Genomic DNA, 20,585 nt, shown 5'->3' on the forward strand with positions numbered 1-20,585 from the left:
AGCGGGATGTGGAAGAGATGCGGTGGAGGGCATCGTCGACCATGTCGGGGGGGAAATTGCGGTCCTTGGAGAAGGAGGCCATCTGTGTTGTACGTATTTTGAACTGGTCCTCCTGGGAGCAGATGCGGCGGAGTCGAAGGAATTGGGAGAATGGGATTGCGTTTTTACAGGGGGCAGGATGGGAGGAGGTGTAGTCCAGGTAGCTGTGGGTGTCGGTCGGTTTGTAGTAGATGTCCGTGTTGATTCGGTCGCCTGAGGTAGAAATAGATAGGTCGAGGAAGGGGAGGGAGGAATCTGAGACTGTCCAGGTGAATTTGAGGTCGGGGTGGAAGGTGTTGGTGAAGTGGATGAACTGTTCAACCTCCTCATGGGAGCACGAGGCAGCGCCGATACAGTTATCGATGTAGCGGAGGAAAAGGTGGGGGGTGGTGCCAGTGTAGCTGCGGAAGATGGACTGTTCCACTTATCCTACGAAGAGGCAGGCATAGCTGGGGCCTATGTGGGTGCCCATGGCTACTCCTTTCGTTTGGAGGAAGTGGGAGGATTGGAAGGAGAAGTTGTTCAGGGTGAGGACCAGTTCAGTCAGTCGAAGGAGGGTGTCAGTGGAAGGGTACTGGTCGGTACGGTGGGAAAGAAAGAAGCGGAGGGCTTTGAGTCCTTCGTGATGGGGGATGGAGGTGTACAGGGACTGGATGTCCATGGTGAAAATAAGGTGTTGGGGACCGGGGAAGCAAAAATCATGGAGCAGGTGGAGGGCATGGGTGGTGTCCCGAACGTAGTGCCTTACCCCATAGCCACCAAAGCTGTCCGCATCTCCGCATCCCAAGAAGGAAGCTCACTGAAGGTAGCCCCTGCCGCCACTGACTAGACCCAGAATGTCGCCTCTGTCAAAACCGCCTCATCACCGCTGATAGTCCAGCTGCTAACCCAGCCAGGAGACTGTCCCAACACCTGAGCACTGGGGCCCATCTCCACTTGCAAGGACCAGCGGACCGTCCAAATTAACTCCCGAGAGCTGAGAGATCGTTCAGTCCGCTACCATTGCAGATGTCACGGAAACACAAGAGGAAAAGAATCTGTCAACACTGGAACCATTGCTCAAGCCGCAACCGTATGGCTATGAGAAATTGGCGGGATCCACTGCTCAACATCTCCACACAAACCCTCTCTGCCACCGCAGCCGTAGAAAGAACAAAGAATGAATTTGATTGCAAGTTAAATGAAGAAAAATAAAATTTAAAGAAAAAGGATGCAGTCGGTCATGCAAGAGCGGGTAGGTGGGTCGGAAGCCTGAACACTTCCTACCCTGTCGCCACCACCGTCTTCTATAGTAGCGAGATCTAAATCCTCTCCGATTTTTCTTGGTTTTTTCACTGCTTACGGTACTGCTGATCCATTTTGTAGAAGTTATCACTTTCTACATTGCTGTCTTTTCCTTTATTTCAGACTGGCCTCAGGAAGCTGGAATTACCTCAGCAGAAGCTGAATTAGTCTTACATTCTCATCTAAATTGAGATGATATTCTCCTAAAAGATATCATAATCCTGTAAACATATTATTGTCCTCAATGATCTGTTTTACAGTCAACGGTTTAGTGTACTGACACTTTGCAAATATTAGTTGACACATTGAGGATTACCATTCCAAGATTTAGATTGGTTCTGGCTTCAATGAATGGCTTTTGCTTGTCATTTTATTTGTGTAGTTACAACAACAAGTGGGTTTGTGGAGGAGTGTGTTCTCTTGACATGGATAGGGTGCCATCATATAGCCTTAGTGTTCCTTTTGAGAACTTGTGGAGAAAGAAGAAAGAATAAAGAATGAATTTGATTGCAAGTTAAATGAAGAAAAATAAAATTTAACAAAAAAGGATGCAATCAGTCATGCAAGAGAAGGTAGATGAATGGCTTTTGCTTGTCATTTTATTTGTGTAGTTACAACAACAAGCGGGGTTGTGGAGTTGTGTGTTCTCTTGGTATGGATAGGGTGCCATCATATAGCCTTAGTGTTATTTTTGAGGACTTCATTTTTGGATTGTCATGTTGAGCCACTTTGCACAGGTCGGTGGATGTCATGATGTTGTGAATTGCACCACTGTCCATCTGCCACTTTTTATATTGACCCAATGAACTCCTTCTGCAGACCTCATTCCAGTAATTACCAACCATGTTTCACCTATCAAATTGACAAACCAGTTTGTTTTATCATGTACAGGTGTAGAGTGATTCACCTGGATCTTCGACAATATCTCTCCCAGTGGCAATCTGTGCCTGCTTTGTTGTATTTCATTTTGGTCATACACTTGTGTGCAAAATGATTCAGCTTCTTCAAGTAAGAACACGTCTTTCCTCTTGTTAGACATGCCTCCTTCACCTTTAAATAATGTACTCCATAAAAACAAAAATTGCTGGAGCATCTTTAGAGATAAAAAGAGTTACTGTATCAAGTCCAGTAACTCTTTTTTGTGTTTCTGATCTTCCAGCATCCATATGCCACAATTTGTAGTAAATTTGCAGGATTCTCAAACTAGTGCATTCTTTGTTTGCACCAATGTTCATCTCACAAGAAACTTAAATTCCATTTTGGGCATCGTGCGTGACCGCCAGTGCAGACCATGCAGGCAAATGTTTTTGTTTCCTGAAATTCCTTACTTTGCCATCATTTAAGGCTGTCACCGATGCCACTTTTACTTGACAGGTGAATGATGATTCACCAAATGTAATCCCAGGGCTAATGTTACCAATGCAGTAACCCCTGACTGAAATAGAGCATAGTGGCATTGATGCTCATGCTAGTTGGAATTAACAAACATACTGCTGGAAGCTTTAAGCAGTGCTATACTTCCGGAACGATCAAGAGAACGTTTGCAATGTGTCTTCACTCTCCTAATTAATCAGGCATTGAACAAATGACCTCTTGATGTGTTTTAATGACTAGGATTGAAAAGCTGTTGCAGAAAATGGGAGTGACCATATCAGTAAGGAATTTACAACAGTAGTAGCAAACTACCAAGTCTGATTGATGTACTTTCGAACATTTTTGCAGATATTCCAACAAGTATCACAGTTGGTTCATTTATATCTACAAGATAACTAGCTAACTGGTCTCGTTTATTACTTTAATGCTGAGATATTCAAATGATCATGTTTTCAACTTCCTTCAGACTTGTATTGTAGCTTATGGCCATAAAATATTGAATAGTATAAATGAAATAGGGGCTTAAATTTACTTTTGCGAATGTTGGCAGCTTAAGTTGGACAGCATTGCTCTTTGCTGCTTCTGATTTGCTTCAGATATGTTGGCTGTAACCTGTTGCTCCTATTAAGTACTTTCCTTTGGAAAAAGTAAATATGTTGGCTGACTGAAAGTTTTTGTTGAAAAATTTCAAGGGTTTTCATGGCCCTAATTATTTCTGAATTGCGATGCCTCTGATGATTGAGTGGTGCTGTCATCCATCAATTCCCATATGTGCTGTGTCAAACGTTTGTTGGGATGAGACACAGGAAGGAAGTTTTATAACTTCTCTGACTTTTCTTCCTTTGTCCCTGCAATCTGTGCATTGTAAAATTTAATTTTCCTCTTTCTGCAATGCCCAATTCTACTGTAATTTTGTAATGCCAACATTGTTGTGCAGCATAATAGTTCTAATGGGGTTGATATTCATATTACATTGGCTCTACCTATTCTACTGATCTCACACAGTCTGTGGGTGGAGCTGAGAAGTTCAATCAGATCCCTAAGGCCCTAGTAATTGTGCGTAATCAACTAAACTCGTAGTTATTGCTATCATTCAAGAAGTCGTCTTCTAATCTATGAACAGTTACTGTTCTGTAGATATTTAGTGGTGATGTGAACAATCACTAAATAGACAGGTTCAAGATAAAAAAGGATCAGTGGCAGTGAACTGCCACAAAACCCTGATGCAAGGCCAGGATTGTGTCCTGACTGAGCCGAAGACAAGATCATGTGGCACCTTTTGCCACGATTGGGTTCAGGGTCTGCCTGGGGACAGATATTGGAACATTTTGTGGAATCAGAAATTTCTGTCTGCCGGGTCTAGATTGGTGGTGCCTGCTGGCATCAGGGTAGGGAGATAGCTATAAGTAGGTTGTGAAGGCAGAAAGAGACACGTGCGATTTAAGGGGAGAAAGCCTCTACAAGAGGATTATGGTGGGATAAGGGGTTGCTAAGGTGTGGATAGGAAAGCTGCAATAGATGGGAGAACTTTTTCAAACTTGTGAACAGAGGAATATTCAGCTAACTGGGGTCCAACAAAATGTAAATTGATTGAGATTGCATTTCTTGCAATCTAGTTTAAGGTTACACAAGTTCAAGAATTAGAATTAGCTTTACAGTGTTTTCACATACTTGCCTCAGTACAGTGACAAGGTTACAATTAGCCACTTACTGTGACATCTAAGGTACAAATGTACCTAGGTGCAGATTCGTAAGTACAAACTCTTAGGAAAAAGTTAGAAAAATAAAGAAATTTTTTGAAGTTGAGCATTACAGACCTTCATGTCATCTTAGGTATGAAAATGCAAAATCATAGATATAAATTAAGAAAATAAAGAAATAAAAAGTTCAAAATAATAGTCTTTCCAACCCAGTCCGTGCTGTCACCTAGCCTCCAGATGGTGCCGGGTCTCGTTTCCAGACCATGCCAGTCCTCACCTCCAGACTGTGACATGCTTCACCTTGAAGCCGGGAGTGCTGCGAGTCTGCTCTGGATTTCCTTCAAGACTGGGAGTCCGCACTGGCTTCACTTTGTGGCTTAAGGCTGGAAGTCCATCATGAGGCTGGGAAACTGTTCTGGCACTGGGAATCTACGATGACTTCACTCGAGGCTCAAGCACGAGAGGTAGAAAAAAATAAAGGGTTGTTATATTGGAAAAATATGGTAGATCGTACTAAAATGAACATCTTGATTAGATTAGATTACACAGTGTGGAAACAGGCTCTTCGACACAACAAGTCCACACCAACCCGCTGAAGCGCAACCCACCCAGACCCATTCCCCTACATTTACCCCTTCACCTAACACTATGGGCAATTTAGCATGGTCAATTCACCTAACCTGCACATTTTTGGACTGTGGGAGGAAACCAGAGCAACCGGAGGAAACCCACGCAGACACAGGGAGAATGTGCAAACTCCACACAGACAGTCGCCTGAGGCGGGAATTGAACCCAGGTCTCTGGCGTTGTGAGGCAGCAGTACTAACCACTGTGCCACCGTGCTGCCCACCACTGTGCCACTGTGTTGCCCACAAAACATCTTGTTAATTGTTAAATTTAAATCTGAGATTGAGATTTAAGGTACAGTAAAAAGGGTGGTCATTGCTTGGTTTAAAAAACACAGTTTTGTATATTAGCTGTGATCTCTCCAGTCTATGGAAGTTGTGTTTGGGTGATGGTTTTTCATATGTAGTAGTGTGTGTATGTTTATTTTGAAAAAATATTTGTTGCTAACCTGTGCTTGTGTCTTTACTAATTTCAATACTGTAGTATCCAGGAGATCAATGCGTACCTATTTAATGGAGAGCTTATCAAAGGATGTCAATGAATTCCTTCTAATTCGGTTTCTGTGTGAGCTCAAATGCACCACAATAGAAAGCATTGTTACTATGTGACTACATTAACTAATAAATGAGATAATGAGAATTACAAAATAGTCCAAAACCAAAAAGTAGCCCTTTAACGTAATCTTAAGAGGAGCCCTTAGAAAAAATAATGACCTTTGCTGCATTCTAGTGAAGGAGGTAAATATCCCAAGCTGCTAGCAATGATTAGCAGAGAAAATCCTACAAACGTCTGCGTTCACTAATGCGTGACCATATCAGGCGCTTCCTAATTGCAATTCAAGAGCACCTCACTGCTGTCTTTTCATTAACTGTTCTTAGCATTTGGAATGGGTACCCTATATTTTAGTTCCCATCAGAAAGAAGAACTATGTGTCTAGATCTTATTTTCTAAGTTAAGACTTTTTTTTTCAATTTTTTTTTTCTAATTAATTTTCTCTTACATAAGCATTTTAATTGTCACAAACAGGAGGCTATCATAGCTGTTTAACCTTAAAAATCTACCACAATTATGGATGGCATGGTGGCACAGTGGTTAGCACTGCTGCCTCACAGCACCAGAGACCTGGGTTCAATTCCCGCCTTGGGCAACTATCGATGTGCACATTCTCCCTGTTTCCTCCGGTTGCTCCTATTTCCTCCCACAGTCACAAAGATGTGCAGGTTGGGTGAATTGGCCATGCTAAATTCAGTGAAGGGGTAAATGTAGGGGAATGGGTCTGGGTGGGTTGCTTTTCGGATGGTCGGTGTGGACTTGTTGGGCCAATGGGCCTGTTTCCACACTGTAAGTAGTCTAATCTAAAAAAAAGTAATGCCACCATCACTAAAACTGAGACCATATAATTCAAAGATGTAGTTCAAAGATTGAATGCAAAACATTTCCCATTAGTACAACTCAGATGTCGACCATATAAGCTTAGGTGCTAATTAGAAGAATTCTCATGATTTTTCTAATGTAGCTCTAACGTAATGTACTAAATTTTAAACAGGTTAGAAACAATTGTTTCATAGTGGCTCCTTGGCTTTCTCTGCCTGAACTATTATCCAGTTGAGTGCCATGAGGAAACACATTGTGGAGATGAGTATTCCTCAGCCAACAAACTAGCTGGCATTTGTCTATTCTCATTATTCAGGGTACAGCATAATTTTAATGTATCTATGGAAATAAGTGTATAATTAGCCCATCTGTTATTCATGTAGGATGATGGTGAAGCAAGCTCACTAATGGCCTCCCCTCAGCCCCCAACCTTTTCAGGAATCTGCATTTTGAAGTTGGATAGAAAGATTAAGTTTAAAAGAAATTCAAGTCCTCATGATGTTGAGGTATATAATAACATCTCTGAACTGATTGGTTAGGAAAATATTTTGATGCTTTTTTGAGTGATGGACGAATAAGTGATTTAGGATATCAACAGAGGGTTTAGACCTTTTAAAGAAAGTGATTAAGAACAAGATAACCAGGTGAACCTTATCTGATTTGGGATATTAAAATAATACAAATCTCTTTCCTTCAAACATGTGGTCTATTTGTTTTGCTCCTAACTTCCACAAATTTAGTTTATCATGCATGGGTATAATTTGAGAATCACACAACACCAGGTTATAGTCTAACAGGTTTAATTGGAAGCACTAGCTTTCAAAGCACTGTTCCTTCATCAGGTGGTTGCCTGATGAAGGAGCAGCACTCCGAAAGTTTAGTGTGCTTCCAATTAAACCTGTGGGACTATAACCTGGTGTTGTGTGATTTTTAACTTTGTACACCCCAGTCCAATACCGGCCCCTCCAAATCATGGGTATAATTTGATGCAACTCGGGATTTACAGTGATGTCAAAAAGCATTAAAAACAAAGAATGTTATGCACTTTTAGCCTGATGAAGGAGCAGCACTCCGAAAGCTAGTGTGCTTCCAATTAAACCTGTGGGACTATAACCTGGTGTTGTGTGATTTTTAACTTTGTACACCCCAGGCCAACACCGGCCCCTCCAAATCATGGGTATAATTTGATGCAACTCAGGATTTACAGTGATGTCAAAAAGCATTAAAAGCAAAGAATGTTATGCACTTTTAAAATAAATACAAAATATTTTTAGTAATTTATTAACAATTATTGGGAAGCAGCAATTTAAATTAAAGTTCTCAAAGTCCCATTTTGCTATTTGAATTCAATTTCTTTGTTTAAAACAAAATGTTGTGTGAGGGATTGCTGTTTAACTCAATGTCTAAACACAATGATTTAATTATCATTGTCTTCTTGACATATGCTGAGCTGGAATACTCCAGCTGTTTTAATTCCAATAGACATTCTAATTCAACTCTGGAAAGAATTGGAGTAAACATCAATCAAAAGACACTGTCAGATTTCCAGGTTTCACTTGACCTTTTATTGTTCTATAGAAAGTTTGGGAGACTATCATGTTCAGTTTTTAATCAAGATTAGCAAACATACGAGAAGCACATAAAGGAAAGATGATTAATGTGTTAAGAGTTTGGTCTCCCTTAAGAGTGCAAAACTTAAGTGATTTACAAACCTGTCGTGGTAATCAATAAGCACCTCATGGAAATTTTGATGGAAGGGCCCATTATTGTACCCATTAAACAAGGGTTGACAAGAATAGATTTTCCCCTCAGATCAGTCAGTCCAGTTTTAAACAGAAAGCTGTGAATGTCAGCAGGCTCAGAACCAGTGAAATAGATTAGTAAACAGTTGCATGTGATATCTCAAGATGATATATGAAGGGTGATGTATGATATACTACAGTATTTGCAAAGGCATTTTATAGTAATTAAACTAAATGCATTTGATCTTTTCTGTTGCTTTATAAATTTGTTCAGCTCTAATGCTTTGTATCTATTATTATGTTCGTGCCAAGTATTTTCACAGTTCAGCTAAAAGTGATGAGGATACACATATATGAAATGCGCAACTGTCAAGTTCAAATCAAAAGAGAATACTATTTCTGGTGTACTGGTGTGCTAGAGTGGATCTCTGTACAAACACATTTTTATTTAAGCAGATATTCATTAAAATGTTATCTTCAACAATCTTGTGTAGCACCAAAATGTAGATTGAATGTTATGGATTTTAAAAAGAAAACAAAATATTTTAATGAAATAGTTGTTCCCAAAAACAAAATCGCTGCGACTGTCTCAAAGTTAAGATTAAGAAAAGGCAGCAGTAAGAAGAAGATACAGATGAGTTTAATGAGCTTTACTTTTTGGACAATACATTGTTGGCAGGGAAAACCTTAGTTTGGCAGAGCAGTAGAAATGACGCCAAGCTATGTTGTGCAAATTTGTGCAAGCTCTGCAGGAGAGGACAGTTAGAGCCAATGTTAGTTTGTTACAAATATCATATTCGTGCACTACCCAAACTCTTGGGAACTGAATCAGTTCCTCGACAACATTTCAGTTTTATTTAGTAGATTTAAATTTGTTTAAGACTTAAACTTTAGAATATAAATTAGGATGAACGTCATATATGCAGTTAAATGCAAACTGTTCTCAGCATGTATTGTCTGTGTTTGAGAATCGCTAGTACGGAATAACATTGGCACTCGGATACTTGTGATGAAACTTGAAGTTGGGCTAGCTGATTAGACTTCCATAAACATGTTAATATGTTTATATGGTTAGTGTTCGTATAGTCAAGAAATTGACATTAGATCATCCAAGAAACTGCATGCACCACAATGCAGTTTCAAAAACATCCAACTGTAAAAATGAGTAATAATGATACTGGATGGAATCTTACAGAGCCCTGAGCAAGGTGGGCTATGGTGAGATCTGGGATAAAATTGAATGAGAGGTCCAGCAAGACATGTCTTGACTTCAGTAGCATCTCGGATCTTTTATTCATTTGCTGAGCAGCAAAACAAGTTTCTCACTGAGCAGTGGCAGGTTGCCAATCAAAGGGGAGTCTAGCTTGTTCAACATCTTGTTAACTCTGCAACTTGCCTCATTAATATTCAGCTTCCTGTTTTCCAAACAAGCTGGATGTCAAGAGTTCTCAGCATGAAGGTGGAGCAGGTACCTGGTGACTTCAGACTGCCATTGACTGTGAATGACCTCTATGTTGGACACCTGACACCAGCATCTCGATGTCATGGGGCACCAATTATATGTACCCCATGTTCTCAGACTTTAGCATCTGAGCCTGTAAGAATCCTCATGCCACATCTCCAATTGACATACAGCATGCTTCTGCACCTTTCACTGTACTAGCAACCATTATGGTAATAGAATATAGAATCCCTAAAGTACGGAAACTGGCCCCTCGGCCCAACAAGTCCACACTGGCCCTCCGAGTATTCCACCCAAACCTATTACTCTACACTTTGCCCTGACTAATGCAATAACCTACACATCCCTGAACACTGAGCAATTTGGCATAGCCAATTCACCTAACCTGCACATCTTTGGATTGTGGGGGCGAAACTGGAGCACCTGGAGGAAACCCATGCAGACACAGGAAAAATGTGCAAAGACCACACAGACAGTTGCCCAAGGCTGGAATCGAACCGGTGACCCTGGCAGTGTGAGGCAGCAGTGCTGACCATTGAGCCACCATGGTGCCCCCAAAGAACAAGAACACCACACACCCAGCTCATGGATTAGAACAGCCTATATTTCCACACTCTTGTTCCAATTCACTAAGGTAGGACACTGGAAATGGAGCCCTACTATTCCTGGAGTTGACACAACTTTAAAGATGTTCTAAAATAAGCAAAGTCTCTCAACCTACCTGATCTTCAGACCAAGATTGGTCCACGCTTTCAATCAGGCTTCTGTACTGAATAGAAATTACTATTCGTTAAACGTAATTAGATTCTACTTACATGTAAATATTTATAAACCATTGTCAAAAAAAACACTACTACTTAAAACTCTAATTCCCATAAATTTGTCTACACATACATAGACAGGTGACAAACAGATAGGGGAAATAAGTTATTGGGCAGAGGGGTCAACCTAGAAGTCCAGTAAGCCTTGCTTCAGATTCTGTTGATCATTGCTTCAGTCACCAGATGCTTGCACTATTTGGTGAGAGATTCTGGGTCACTGGTTCCCTTATAAGATGTCTCTGATTTGCCAGTTAAAAGTCACATCAGACACCAACTGTTGCAGGGAAGATAAACTAGTATTCTTCAGGTCTACAGTGAGTTTTGACTGTCGAGAACAGAGAAATGACTCCCAAGCTGGGTAAGAATTAAACACATCTCTGTCTCTGTCTCTCTTTCTGTAACCCATTTCAATTATTGCTTGTTCAGACAGTTATTTATACAATACCTTCAATGGGTGTTTCGTTACTTGCTTTCAAAACATACAGCTCCCTTTTCAAATACTTACTTTAATACAGCTCTTTCTTATTTCTAAAAATAATAATTTTTTTACACACAAAATAAAAAGATAGTCCTCACACTCTCTACGTGCTGTCATAGTGCTCACTCTCTCTGTGAGCCTACCTTCATGCTCAGTGTCCCCTCCTCGCATTGTCATGCCATGTTTTTTGTACTGTGCCCCCTCAAGCAGAAGTAGTGGACTCCTGTTACTGCTGTCTTTCTTTAACGTCTAGTGCAGACACAAAATGAGGAAGCTTGTTCTAGCTGTCAGCAATTCTTCATCAAGAGCCTTCACACAGGAGGTCCCTAGCACTGCAAGGAGCAGCCTTGGGCTTGGATAGAGTCAGTCAACAGCTCATGGTGGTCAGACTTTGGATTCTGTCCAACTAAGAGGTGAGCAGCTGAATTTGGGTAGCGCCCCACCTGTTGTGACTCTTTCTGCACTGTAGATATTTTATGAACTAGAACACAGCCCATCATGTTGGATAGCTTGGACCCATTATGAAGGGTTCTGCCCCAAAATGTTCACTCCCTGCTCCTCTGCTGCTTGACATGCTGTGCTTTTTCCAGCTCCACATTTTGTTGACTCTGACTTCCCAGCATCTGGAGTCCTCACTACCTCCAAGTTGCCGAAAACCACACTGCAAAGCCTCTGCGAAGGAAGCCCACCTTGAAGAAGCTTTCCTCCTCCCTCCACAAAAATCACAGTGGGTCTCTCTCCCATTCCACCCCCGGTTACCTCCTCCACCCTGAAGATCTTCAACCTCATTCTGAAACAATCCTGCTACTGCAGCCACATCTCCGTCCTCAGCACCAGCCTACATAGCCGGTTTATCCTCTAAGAGTCTAAGATGAAGGGTTCTATCCGAAATGTTGACTCTCTTGCTCCTCTGTTGCTTGACCTGTTGTGCTTTTTCCAGCACCACACTTTTCATCTCCAGTTTGGAGACTGATAAGTGAAGTATTTGTGTGTTTCCATCCCATCTGTGGCAGTTGCGTTTGAATCTTATGAAGGTGAGCTTGGGTGGGGATTGATAACAAGACATTTGATCATAAGAGGAGCACAAAATGTTAGTGAAGGCCTCCTAACCATGCTGAAACTAGTGTTCCCTGGAATCTAACCATGTCACTCCACCTCTGAGGAACAACAACCCCTCTTGATTCTTGTTCTTATTCTCAGAAAACTTACTGATTGTGGCAACTCCCTGGGGAGATGCCCCAAAGACTGGGGCATGGTTGGCCTCTGTGATACAATATCACAGCATTCTCACAACATTTTATAATATACCGTGAGTACAAATCCATTCAATTCCTTGATTGAAATTTTAATACATTTTCCATCCTTGTAATCTAGCCACAAATATGGAACATTGACAGAAATTGTATAAACTAGCTTCAAACTAAAATCTGTATGAAAATTAGCTAATAGTAAAAGAAACTATAGAAAAAAAAATGCCCTGCCTCAGCTTTTTCTGTCACTTTTCAACTCCTTACTCATTGTCTGATAGCTGTATTTTAATCTTCACTTTGACTGTGTGAAATTTGCTGTTCGTTGCTGTCCCCGTTACTTGATCATTGCCATTGACTCTGCCGTAGAGCATCTGGGTGCCTCTCCTGAGTCTGAAGTGCTGGTAATTTCACTGTCAACATTGAAGACACCATAAGGCAGATATGTAGCAAGATAACCTTGTAATATAACATTGCTTCTTAAAAGCCTTACTACTGATGAGGTGCAACTTAACAGCAAATGTTTGAAGGAGCCACTAGCTGTTATAGATTAGTCTGCAAAGACAACTTTCTCCTGTACTTTTGCCAATCACACAATTAGAAATCCAAATGAGGGAATGCAAGGAGCATCTTTGCCATGAAGGTAATGACGCGCCAATACATTGCTCTTGGAACATACAGTTCTTTTCCCTGGGTCTTTTTTCCCTTTTTACATTCTTTGCATCTCAATTCTATCTGATGCTTATTCAATCAGTAATGATTGAGAGGTAGAGATGAAAGGCAGTCTGCAGGAACTTGCTGAGTCCAAGTTTAGTGTACCAGCATCAGCAAAGAGGAGGGTGTGTACACTACAATAATAATAGAAGTGAGCCAGAACAACAACAGCAACAGTAAAAACACTGACAGATTGGTCTTGACATGAACTACTTGATCTACAGAGACTGCAATATACCCCTGTCACTTCAAGCATATTTCAACTTCAAAATGATTTTTTTTGTTTTCTCTCTATTGATGTGGGACTTTGAACAATTTATCTTGAATCTGATTTTGTGATCTGCATATTAGCTAGAGAGAATTATGATTTACTAATGATTTAAGTTAAATGCATCAAGCAATTGTCATTCAATTCAGTTGTTTTAAAAAAAAAAGGATTGTCATGTCAGTCAGAAGTTAATGACAGGCTTTTGGGGTCAAGGCAAATGACTATACAAGGTGTAGTGTTAGGACTTTTGTGACTGAACAATGCAGAAATGTATGTTCCACATTTGGTACAGCACATAGGGACTAATGCTGCATCTGAATGAGGAGTAGGATTTATTTGAGAGAGTGTACAATACATTATTTTCCATCTGTTTTAAATGGATAGAAAGGTTGCTGATCTGCAAATTCCTAAAGTAAATTCTATGCAGGTGCCATTGCCATTGGAAATGCAGATTTGTAGAATTGCCCCAATGCTGTGATTGTTAGTGGACTACGGTATTAGCAAGCTAATCATTGCTGTTTGCTCTTTTCAGTGATGGAGGAGTTGATTGTGGAGTTACATCTATTCCTGGAACTTCTTGACCATGAATATCTAACCACATCTGCCAGAGAGAAAAAGACTGCAGTCTGCAACATCTTACGGAGGATCAAGTCAGTGTTTGGTAAGTATACAACCATAACACTCAGCTAATTAATTTTACTTCTAGAAGCATTAAACAAGTAACCATGGGTCACAAAATTCATGTTGTCTCCAATTGCAGAATAATGGTGGATCTGTTGAGTGGGGCCAGCATTTCAGTGAGAAATCAGTATTAGAGACATAAATTCAGGCCGTACTCCTAGTAAAATAGCTGCTGAAATTTCAGTAGGGAGAGTGTCAAAACAAAGCTGCTTCACTCCCCCAATCAAGGGGGAGATTTCTGCTCCCTATGCCACTATAAGAACTCTAATAGATTGCTGCTGACGAAGGCTAATATTGATTCTGTTGAGGCTCTTGTGAAGGAGAACAAGCTGCTTAAAGTCAGGTCATTGTTGCAGAGACATGTTCAGCTTTCAATGTGGGTGGGTGTAACTTGCATTCTAGCAAGGGAACGGATCCTTCAGAGGTTCAGCCCAGTAACTGAATTTAAAGTATTTCACAAAGCTAATATTATTGCAAGATAACAACATGTTGACTAAAGTAGAAATGGCTCAGGCCTTACATTAATGAAGCAGCTTCAGTCTGCCACTTGTCCCAGTGCAGCCACTCACGGGATGAAATTTAATTCTCATCTGAAGGTAGGTTTGGAGGCAGAGAGGCATTTAATGGGAAAGGTGGCTTCCTGCCACTGCCCCAATTAGATCTTGGGTGGGAAGGCGCATGGGTAGATGGAAGGAGTTCCTTTTTGTTTTGAGGCATTCAGTTGATTGAGGGACCTGGCTTCGCGAAGTGGGGAAGAGGGATTTTGCTGTGAACCATCCTTTTGGCCTTTTTCTCACCCTCTTGCACTTATGCAGCCAGCAACCCCTTTCTCTAGGACATTATAGTTCACTCGCTTATCCTGGGTTCCTGGTGTGTACATTGCCAGCAAGGTTCAAGGTGCTGGTGAGACCACATCTGGAGTGCTGTGAGCAGTTTTGCTCCCCTTATGTAAGGAAAGATATCATTTTATTAGAACAATTCAAATAAGGTTCACTTGGCTGATCCTGGGAATGATGGGATTGTCTTTGCAGCAAAGGTTAAACAGGTTGGGACCTTATTCTTTGCATTTTAGAAGAATGAGAGGTGATCTCTTTGAAACCTATAAAATTCTTAAGGGTCTGGACAGGATAAATGCTGAGAGGATGTTTCCCCTCTTGGGAGAGAATAGAACCAGACGGCATAGTCTCAGGATAAACAGGTGCCAGTTTAAGACTGAGATGAGATGGAATTTCTTCTCTGTGGATTGAGAGTCTTTGGAACTCCTTGCCACGGAGAGCTGTGAGAGCAGACCCCCTTGTGTACATTTAAGACTGTAATAGACACTTAATCAGTGGGGGATATTAGGGTTATGAGGAAAGAGCAGCAAAGTAGTTGTGAGGAATGTCTTTCAGCCATGATCCTGTTGAAAGGTGAGTAGACTCAAGGGGCTGAACAGCCACCTCCTGTTTCCTATGGTTTTATAGCAGAATTATGGGGCGAGATCTCCAGCATCAGGGTAACTGTCCTTGAGAAACCTCTGCATCAACAACACAATGCAGGCCTAGCAGTCCACTTCCAGCTTATTGGTGAGAGCCCTGTCATCTGGAGTAAATTCATCTTTGGACTTAATAGAGAAGGATATTGTTATCGCACCAGCTCAACCAGCCATGGATGGAGCAGCTCAATCATTTTTCAAAAAATTAATTAACAAAAGCTTCTCTCCACCAACATTTCAGAACAATTCTCTTGTTTAAAAACAAAACCATAAGCATTAAAATCAATACTTGATTTGCCACCTCAGAAGATACAGGATTCCCAGCTTGGTTAAAGGATTTCTTACATTTCAGCTAAAGATGCATATTTATTGGGAATTGCATCTCCAATTTGTCATTCACACCAGAAACTCCTAAATCTTGATGTGAGTTTTCAAATTAATTGTGCGATTTGATGTGAAAATTGTCACTTACTGCAGCCAAGAAGCTCCCTTTGTGAATGATGTGCTGGCAGTTTCAAGCAAAGCATTCAGTGTACAATTGGCAAATTACTGGTACACAACTGGTTAATGAATTCATGTGACAATACCAACATTTCTTTGTTTGCTGTTTTAATTGTGGCGCTGAAACGTTTAAAGCAATGGATTTATTTAAAACAGTAAAGGTGGAATTAATACAAATAAATTATGCATATGGCTCATCTTGCTAAAAATAATTCCTAGGCTCATAAGAAATAAAGACTAACTTATGTATAGCACCTGTAATGACTATCAGACCTTACAAAGCTTTTTTCAGCTAATAATGTAGTTTTAAAGTCTGGTCATTATGTTCTGTATGAGTGTATGGATTGTGTGAACAATATATCAAGTGCTGCTTTAGATTTCCTGCCATTTTCAGTTTCCTTGCTGTAAAGGTAGGTGACAATTTAAGGTAGCAGCTTCAGCCTTAGATTGGAGCCATCCGATGACGTGTAGAGTTGGATTTTTTTCTCTGGGTCACTGTCTTTACCAGACAGCTGGCTGTTTGGTCGGCTTACTGGTAGGCCTGGTCAGTATTGAGGACCATCCCTCACATACAACAAACAATAATCAAAAAAACAAGTGCCTCAGGAATATCTGTTGGCTCTGCCCAGTTGCAACGTCAGATAAGTCTTCTTCAAAAGGATTACTAGCTCCATACTGGTTGGGATGTGCGCAGAGTAAATTTTTTCCTAGTTCAGTTGAAAGAAATGCAATTGCTGGCCAGTTACTACAAAACAGTCTGGATTTTCATATTAATTGAACCGACCATCTGAATCTGCTCAATGACCACTGCAGTGGGGCACTGGTAAGTAATTTCTTTCCATTTTGTTTGTATATTGTCACTGGGCTGAAAGGTTTAAAATGTTTTCTGGTACTTGATGATAACTTTTTTTTCAACAACATTCTCAACTTGGTTGAGATCATCCAGTTTCTACGCAGTCACTTCCTAGTGAAGTCACATAGATGGATGTATGCGATCTGCTCATACTAACGTATAATTTTAACTATTGACTGACAACTGAATAAGGAATGGAATGTAAAGTCAGTAGGGTAGTTGGGGAATTGTCCAATGGTGCAGTGCTCTTACATTGCTGAAGTTGCCCAGTCATGCAACTGTAATGGACTGGGCAGCAGCCACTTGCTTTGGGGAAAGAAATGCTGCTTGATAATCCTTATGGTATTGACCCTAAAAGCAATAGAGAAAGGGAGATAGCAAGTAAGACTGGGAGGTGTACTTGATAATTCATGATTCTGACCACCCTTATGTGAATGCAGAAAAGCTTATTTTAACAGGCTGCAGAAATGAGACTACCCTGCTCCATTCAGTGCAAATTGCACTGACACTACAAGTGGAAGTATTTGTTTGCATTGTGCCTCTGAAGGAGAATCACATGAACTACGTAGATTTCTTGAGAGCACTGTGCACCACGATTTGCACAGCTTGCTTATGTTCTGTTTTGATACTATTGAAGAAACCCATGCTGCTAGGAGCTTATGACATTGCCTCCCCTGGGAAATTGACATAATCTACATTGCATTGCCTAAGAGCTGTGCTCAACCTAAACTGTTCTCGTTTTCAATTATTAAATATTTTATTACTCTGATGATCTTTGTGTTAGTACATTTGGTATTCAATAAGGTCTAACTTTCGGTCTCTATGTTGGAAGTTGGTTAACACTTGTGTATTAGGTAATTAATTGTAACAAAGTAACTTCCCTTTTCACTTAAGTAAACTAAAATAAGTACTCAGTATGTGTTTTCATGAACTGAAAGAAGAATAATAAAGCATGACACTGTTTTCGCTCCTAGATTAGCTGTCAGATCGCAACATGCTAAAGGTATTATAGTTCTACGTGGTGCTGAGAGTATAATATTGCATGACATGATCACATTATTTAGTGAGGCCAACCAAGATACGAATTGGAAATCTGCTTTATGGATTATGCAAAATGTAAAAGAATATAAGAACATCCTAAAAACTATTCAGAGGTTCAAGAATGTAGAAGTTGGAATTGAGACAGGAATGAGTATGATCATGTAGGGATAAGATGAAAGGCAGCCATATTTGGCTGTGAACTCCCATGAGCAGATTAAAGCGATGTTACCTAATTAACCATCACTTGACAAAAAAAGCATGAATAAATGCAATCAATCAAAGATAAAGTATGGAAAATATTTTTAATCAATGTGCAAAATAATGTATATGTTCCATAATTTGAGGAACAAATGATCAAAAATTAACATTACCCCTCCACTTCATGATCATTTGTCCTGTTCCCTAAACTGGTATTCCATTCCTAAAACCCTCTGCCTTGGAGTTAGACTAGATTGAATAATCTCTTAACATATAAATTAGAACAATTTAAGATCATAAACATATTTCTGAACAGAGACCAATTTGACTTGTATTTGTTACATACTTTAAAACAAATGACATGTTCGTTTAAGGGATGAAGAAAGTATTTCAAAATTATTAGTGAGTTAATTGACCAATGCAAAGAACAGAATTTGGTTAGGAGTAGTCAGCATGGCATTGTGCTTGGGAGATCATACTTCTCAAATTTGTTAGAGTTCTTTGTTGAAGTAACCAGGAAGGTTGATGAGGGCAAGACGGTAGACATACACTATATGGATTTCAGTAAGGCCTTTGATAAGATTCCACATGGACTGCTCTGAAAGATTAGATTGCATGGAATCCTGAGGGTTTGGGCAAATTGGATACACAATTGGTTTGATAGTAGGAAACAGAGGTTAATAGCGGTGCTGGGCCCATTGCTGCTTGTTATCTATATCAGTGATTTGGATGAGAATGTACAAGGCATAATTAGTAAGTTTGGAGATGACACTAAAATAGGTGCTTTCGTGGACAGTGAGGAAATTGTAGCAGGACCTTGATCAGCTGGGGAAATTGCCTGAGAAATGGCAAATTGAGTTTAATATAGATACGCGTGAGGTCTCTCATTTGGAAAGTCAAAACTAGGTCGGAGTTTGATTGTGAATGGTAGGGCCTTAAGGAGTGTATTGGAACAGAGGGACCTTGTAGTTCAGGTTCACGGTTCTCTGAAAGTGGAGTCACAGGTAGACAGGGCAATAAAGAAGGCTTTTAGCACACTGGTCTTCATCAGTCAGGGCATTGAGTGTAGAAGTTGGGAAGTTATTTTGTAATTGTACAGGATATTTGTGAGGCTGCACCTGTGGTATTATGTTCAGTTTTTGTCACCTTGCTATAGGAAGGATGTATTAAAATGGAAAGAGTGCAGAAGAAATTTACAAGGGTGTTGCCACACCTCAAGGGTCTGAGTTATAGAGAGTGGTTGAATAAGCTTTTTTTCTATAGAGAGTAGAAGACTGAGAAGTGTATAAGGTAACGAGAGGCTTGGATAGGGCAAATGCATTCAGTCTTTTTCCCAGGGTTAGAGAATCGACAACTAGAGGGCATCAGTTTATGGTTAGAGGGGAAAAAATAAAAGGGAACCTGAGGAGCAACTTTTTCACACAGAGGGTGATATGCTTATGGAATGAGCTGCCAGTGGAAGTGGTTGAGGTGGGCACATTAACAACTGTTAAAAGACATTTGGACAATACATGTATAGGAAAAGATTAGAAGGATATGGGTCAAGTGCAGGGAAATGGGGTTAGTGTGGATGGACATATTGGTTGGCATGGACCAGTTTTGGCCAAAGAGCCTGTCTCTGTGCTGTAGGACTCTGACTTTATGAACAGGAGGTCTCAAATTTTAAGGTGGATAACTAAATATGTTACACCTTCCTGAATGTCTAGATGAAGAAAATTCAAGTACTCATTTCTGACTTTTTAAAAAAAAGTCTGAAAACAAGTTCTCAAATTACTTTCAGGTGATATTGGTATTTTTGTTGTCCTAATGTTATTAGTAAGGCTCCAAGTTTGTGCGTCATTATCACACATTCCTTATAGCTTTCTGAGGGTTAACATCTGAAAATAATAAAGCAGACTTCGCAGGAAGTCCTGTTTCCCAGACATCAAATGACACTGTTTGGCATTGTAAGTCAGATGATTGGCTTGTATTTCAAAGTATTTAAAATTCTAAATGTCACAGTTAAACAGTAACATTTTTAAGGATTGATATTGTGACTATTCTCACATTAAACCATTTTTGAAACTATCACTTGACTTTACATCAAACAAGTTAATTTGGTTGGTAGACTTTCTCCGAAGTCTTTCATTTTTGTGAATCATACGAATTCTGCAGGTCTTTAAAATAGTGATAGTGATTTTTATTAAAATCACTATCTGGTCTGCACCATATTAATGTGTCATCTTTGATGTTCTAGTAGGTGGTCTTAAATTGTGGATAATTTTCTGATTAGTTTGATATAAATGTAATTTGGAATATACAGGAAAAGACTTGTGGCTATTGTTGTCTCAAGTACATTCATTTCTCTCAAAATCAAGCAGCCAATATTTTGTCTCCCTGGTCGAGGCTGTTCTGTTTATTACAGTAATGAAGTGAATCTGTAATCATGTAGCGAAAATGGAAAGTGCCAGAGAACCTCTGATCCAGCTGTATCTGTGGAGAGAGAGCCAGTAAACGTTGAGTCCAATAACTCTTTAGATTAGATTAGATTACATTACATTACAGTGCCTTAGGAGTGTATTGGAAACAGGCCTTTCGGCCCAACAAGTCCACACCGACCCGCCGAAGCGCAACCCACCCATACCCCTACATTTACATTTACCCCTTACCTAACATTACAGGCAATTTAGTATGGCCAATTCACCTGACCTGCACATCTTTGGACTGT

General features: G+C 40.2%; 1 protein-coding gene across 2 annotated transcripts in view; it reads left to right on the top strand.

Moving 5' to 3' along the window:
* Positions 1–20,585, top strand: part of afap1 (actin filament associated protein 1) — a 276,239-nt gene that overhangs the window by 125,598 nt on the left and 130,056 nt on the right. For both annotated transcript variants that reach the window (XM_043698373.1, XM_043698382.1), the window contains exon 2: positions 13,663–13,791. In XM_043698373.1, coding sequence (XP_043554308.1) covers positions 13,663–13,791 — 129 coding nt within the window. The remainder of the gene's footprint in view (positions 1–13,662; positions 13,792–20,585) is intronic.

This window comes from Chiloscyllium plagiosum, chromosome 1 (assembly GCF_004010195.1).
Source record: "Chiloscyllium plagiosum isolate BGI_BamShark_2017 chromosome 1, ASM401019v2, whole genome shotgun sequence".
In the NCBI taxonomy this organism is placed as follows: domain Eukaryota; kingdom Metazoa; phylum Chordata; class Chondrichthyes; order Orectolobiformes; family Hemiscylliidae; genus Chiloscyllium; species Chiloscyllium plagiosum.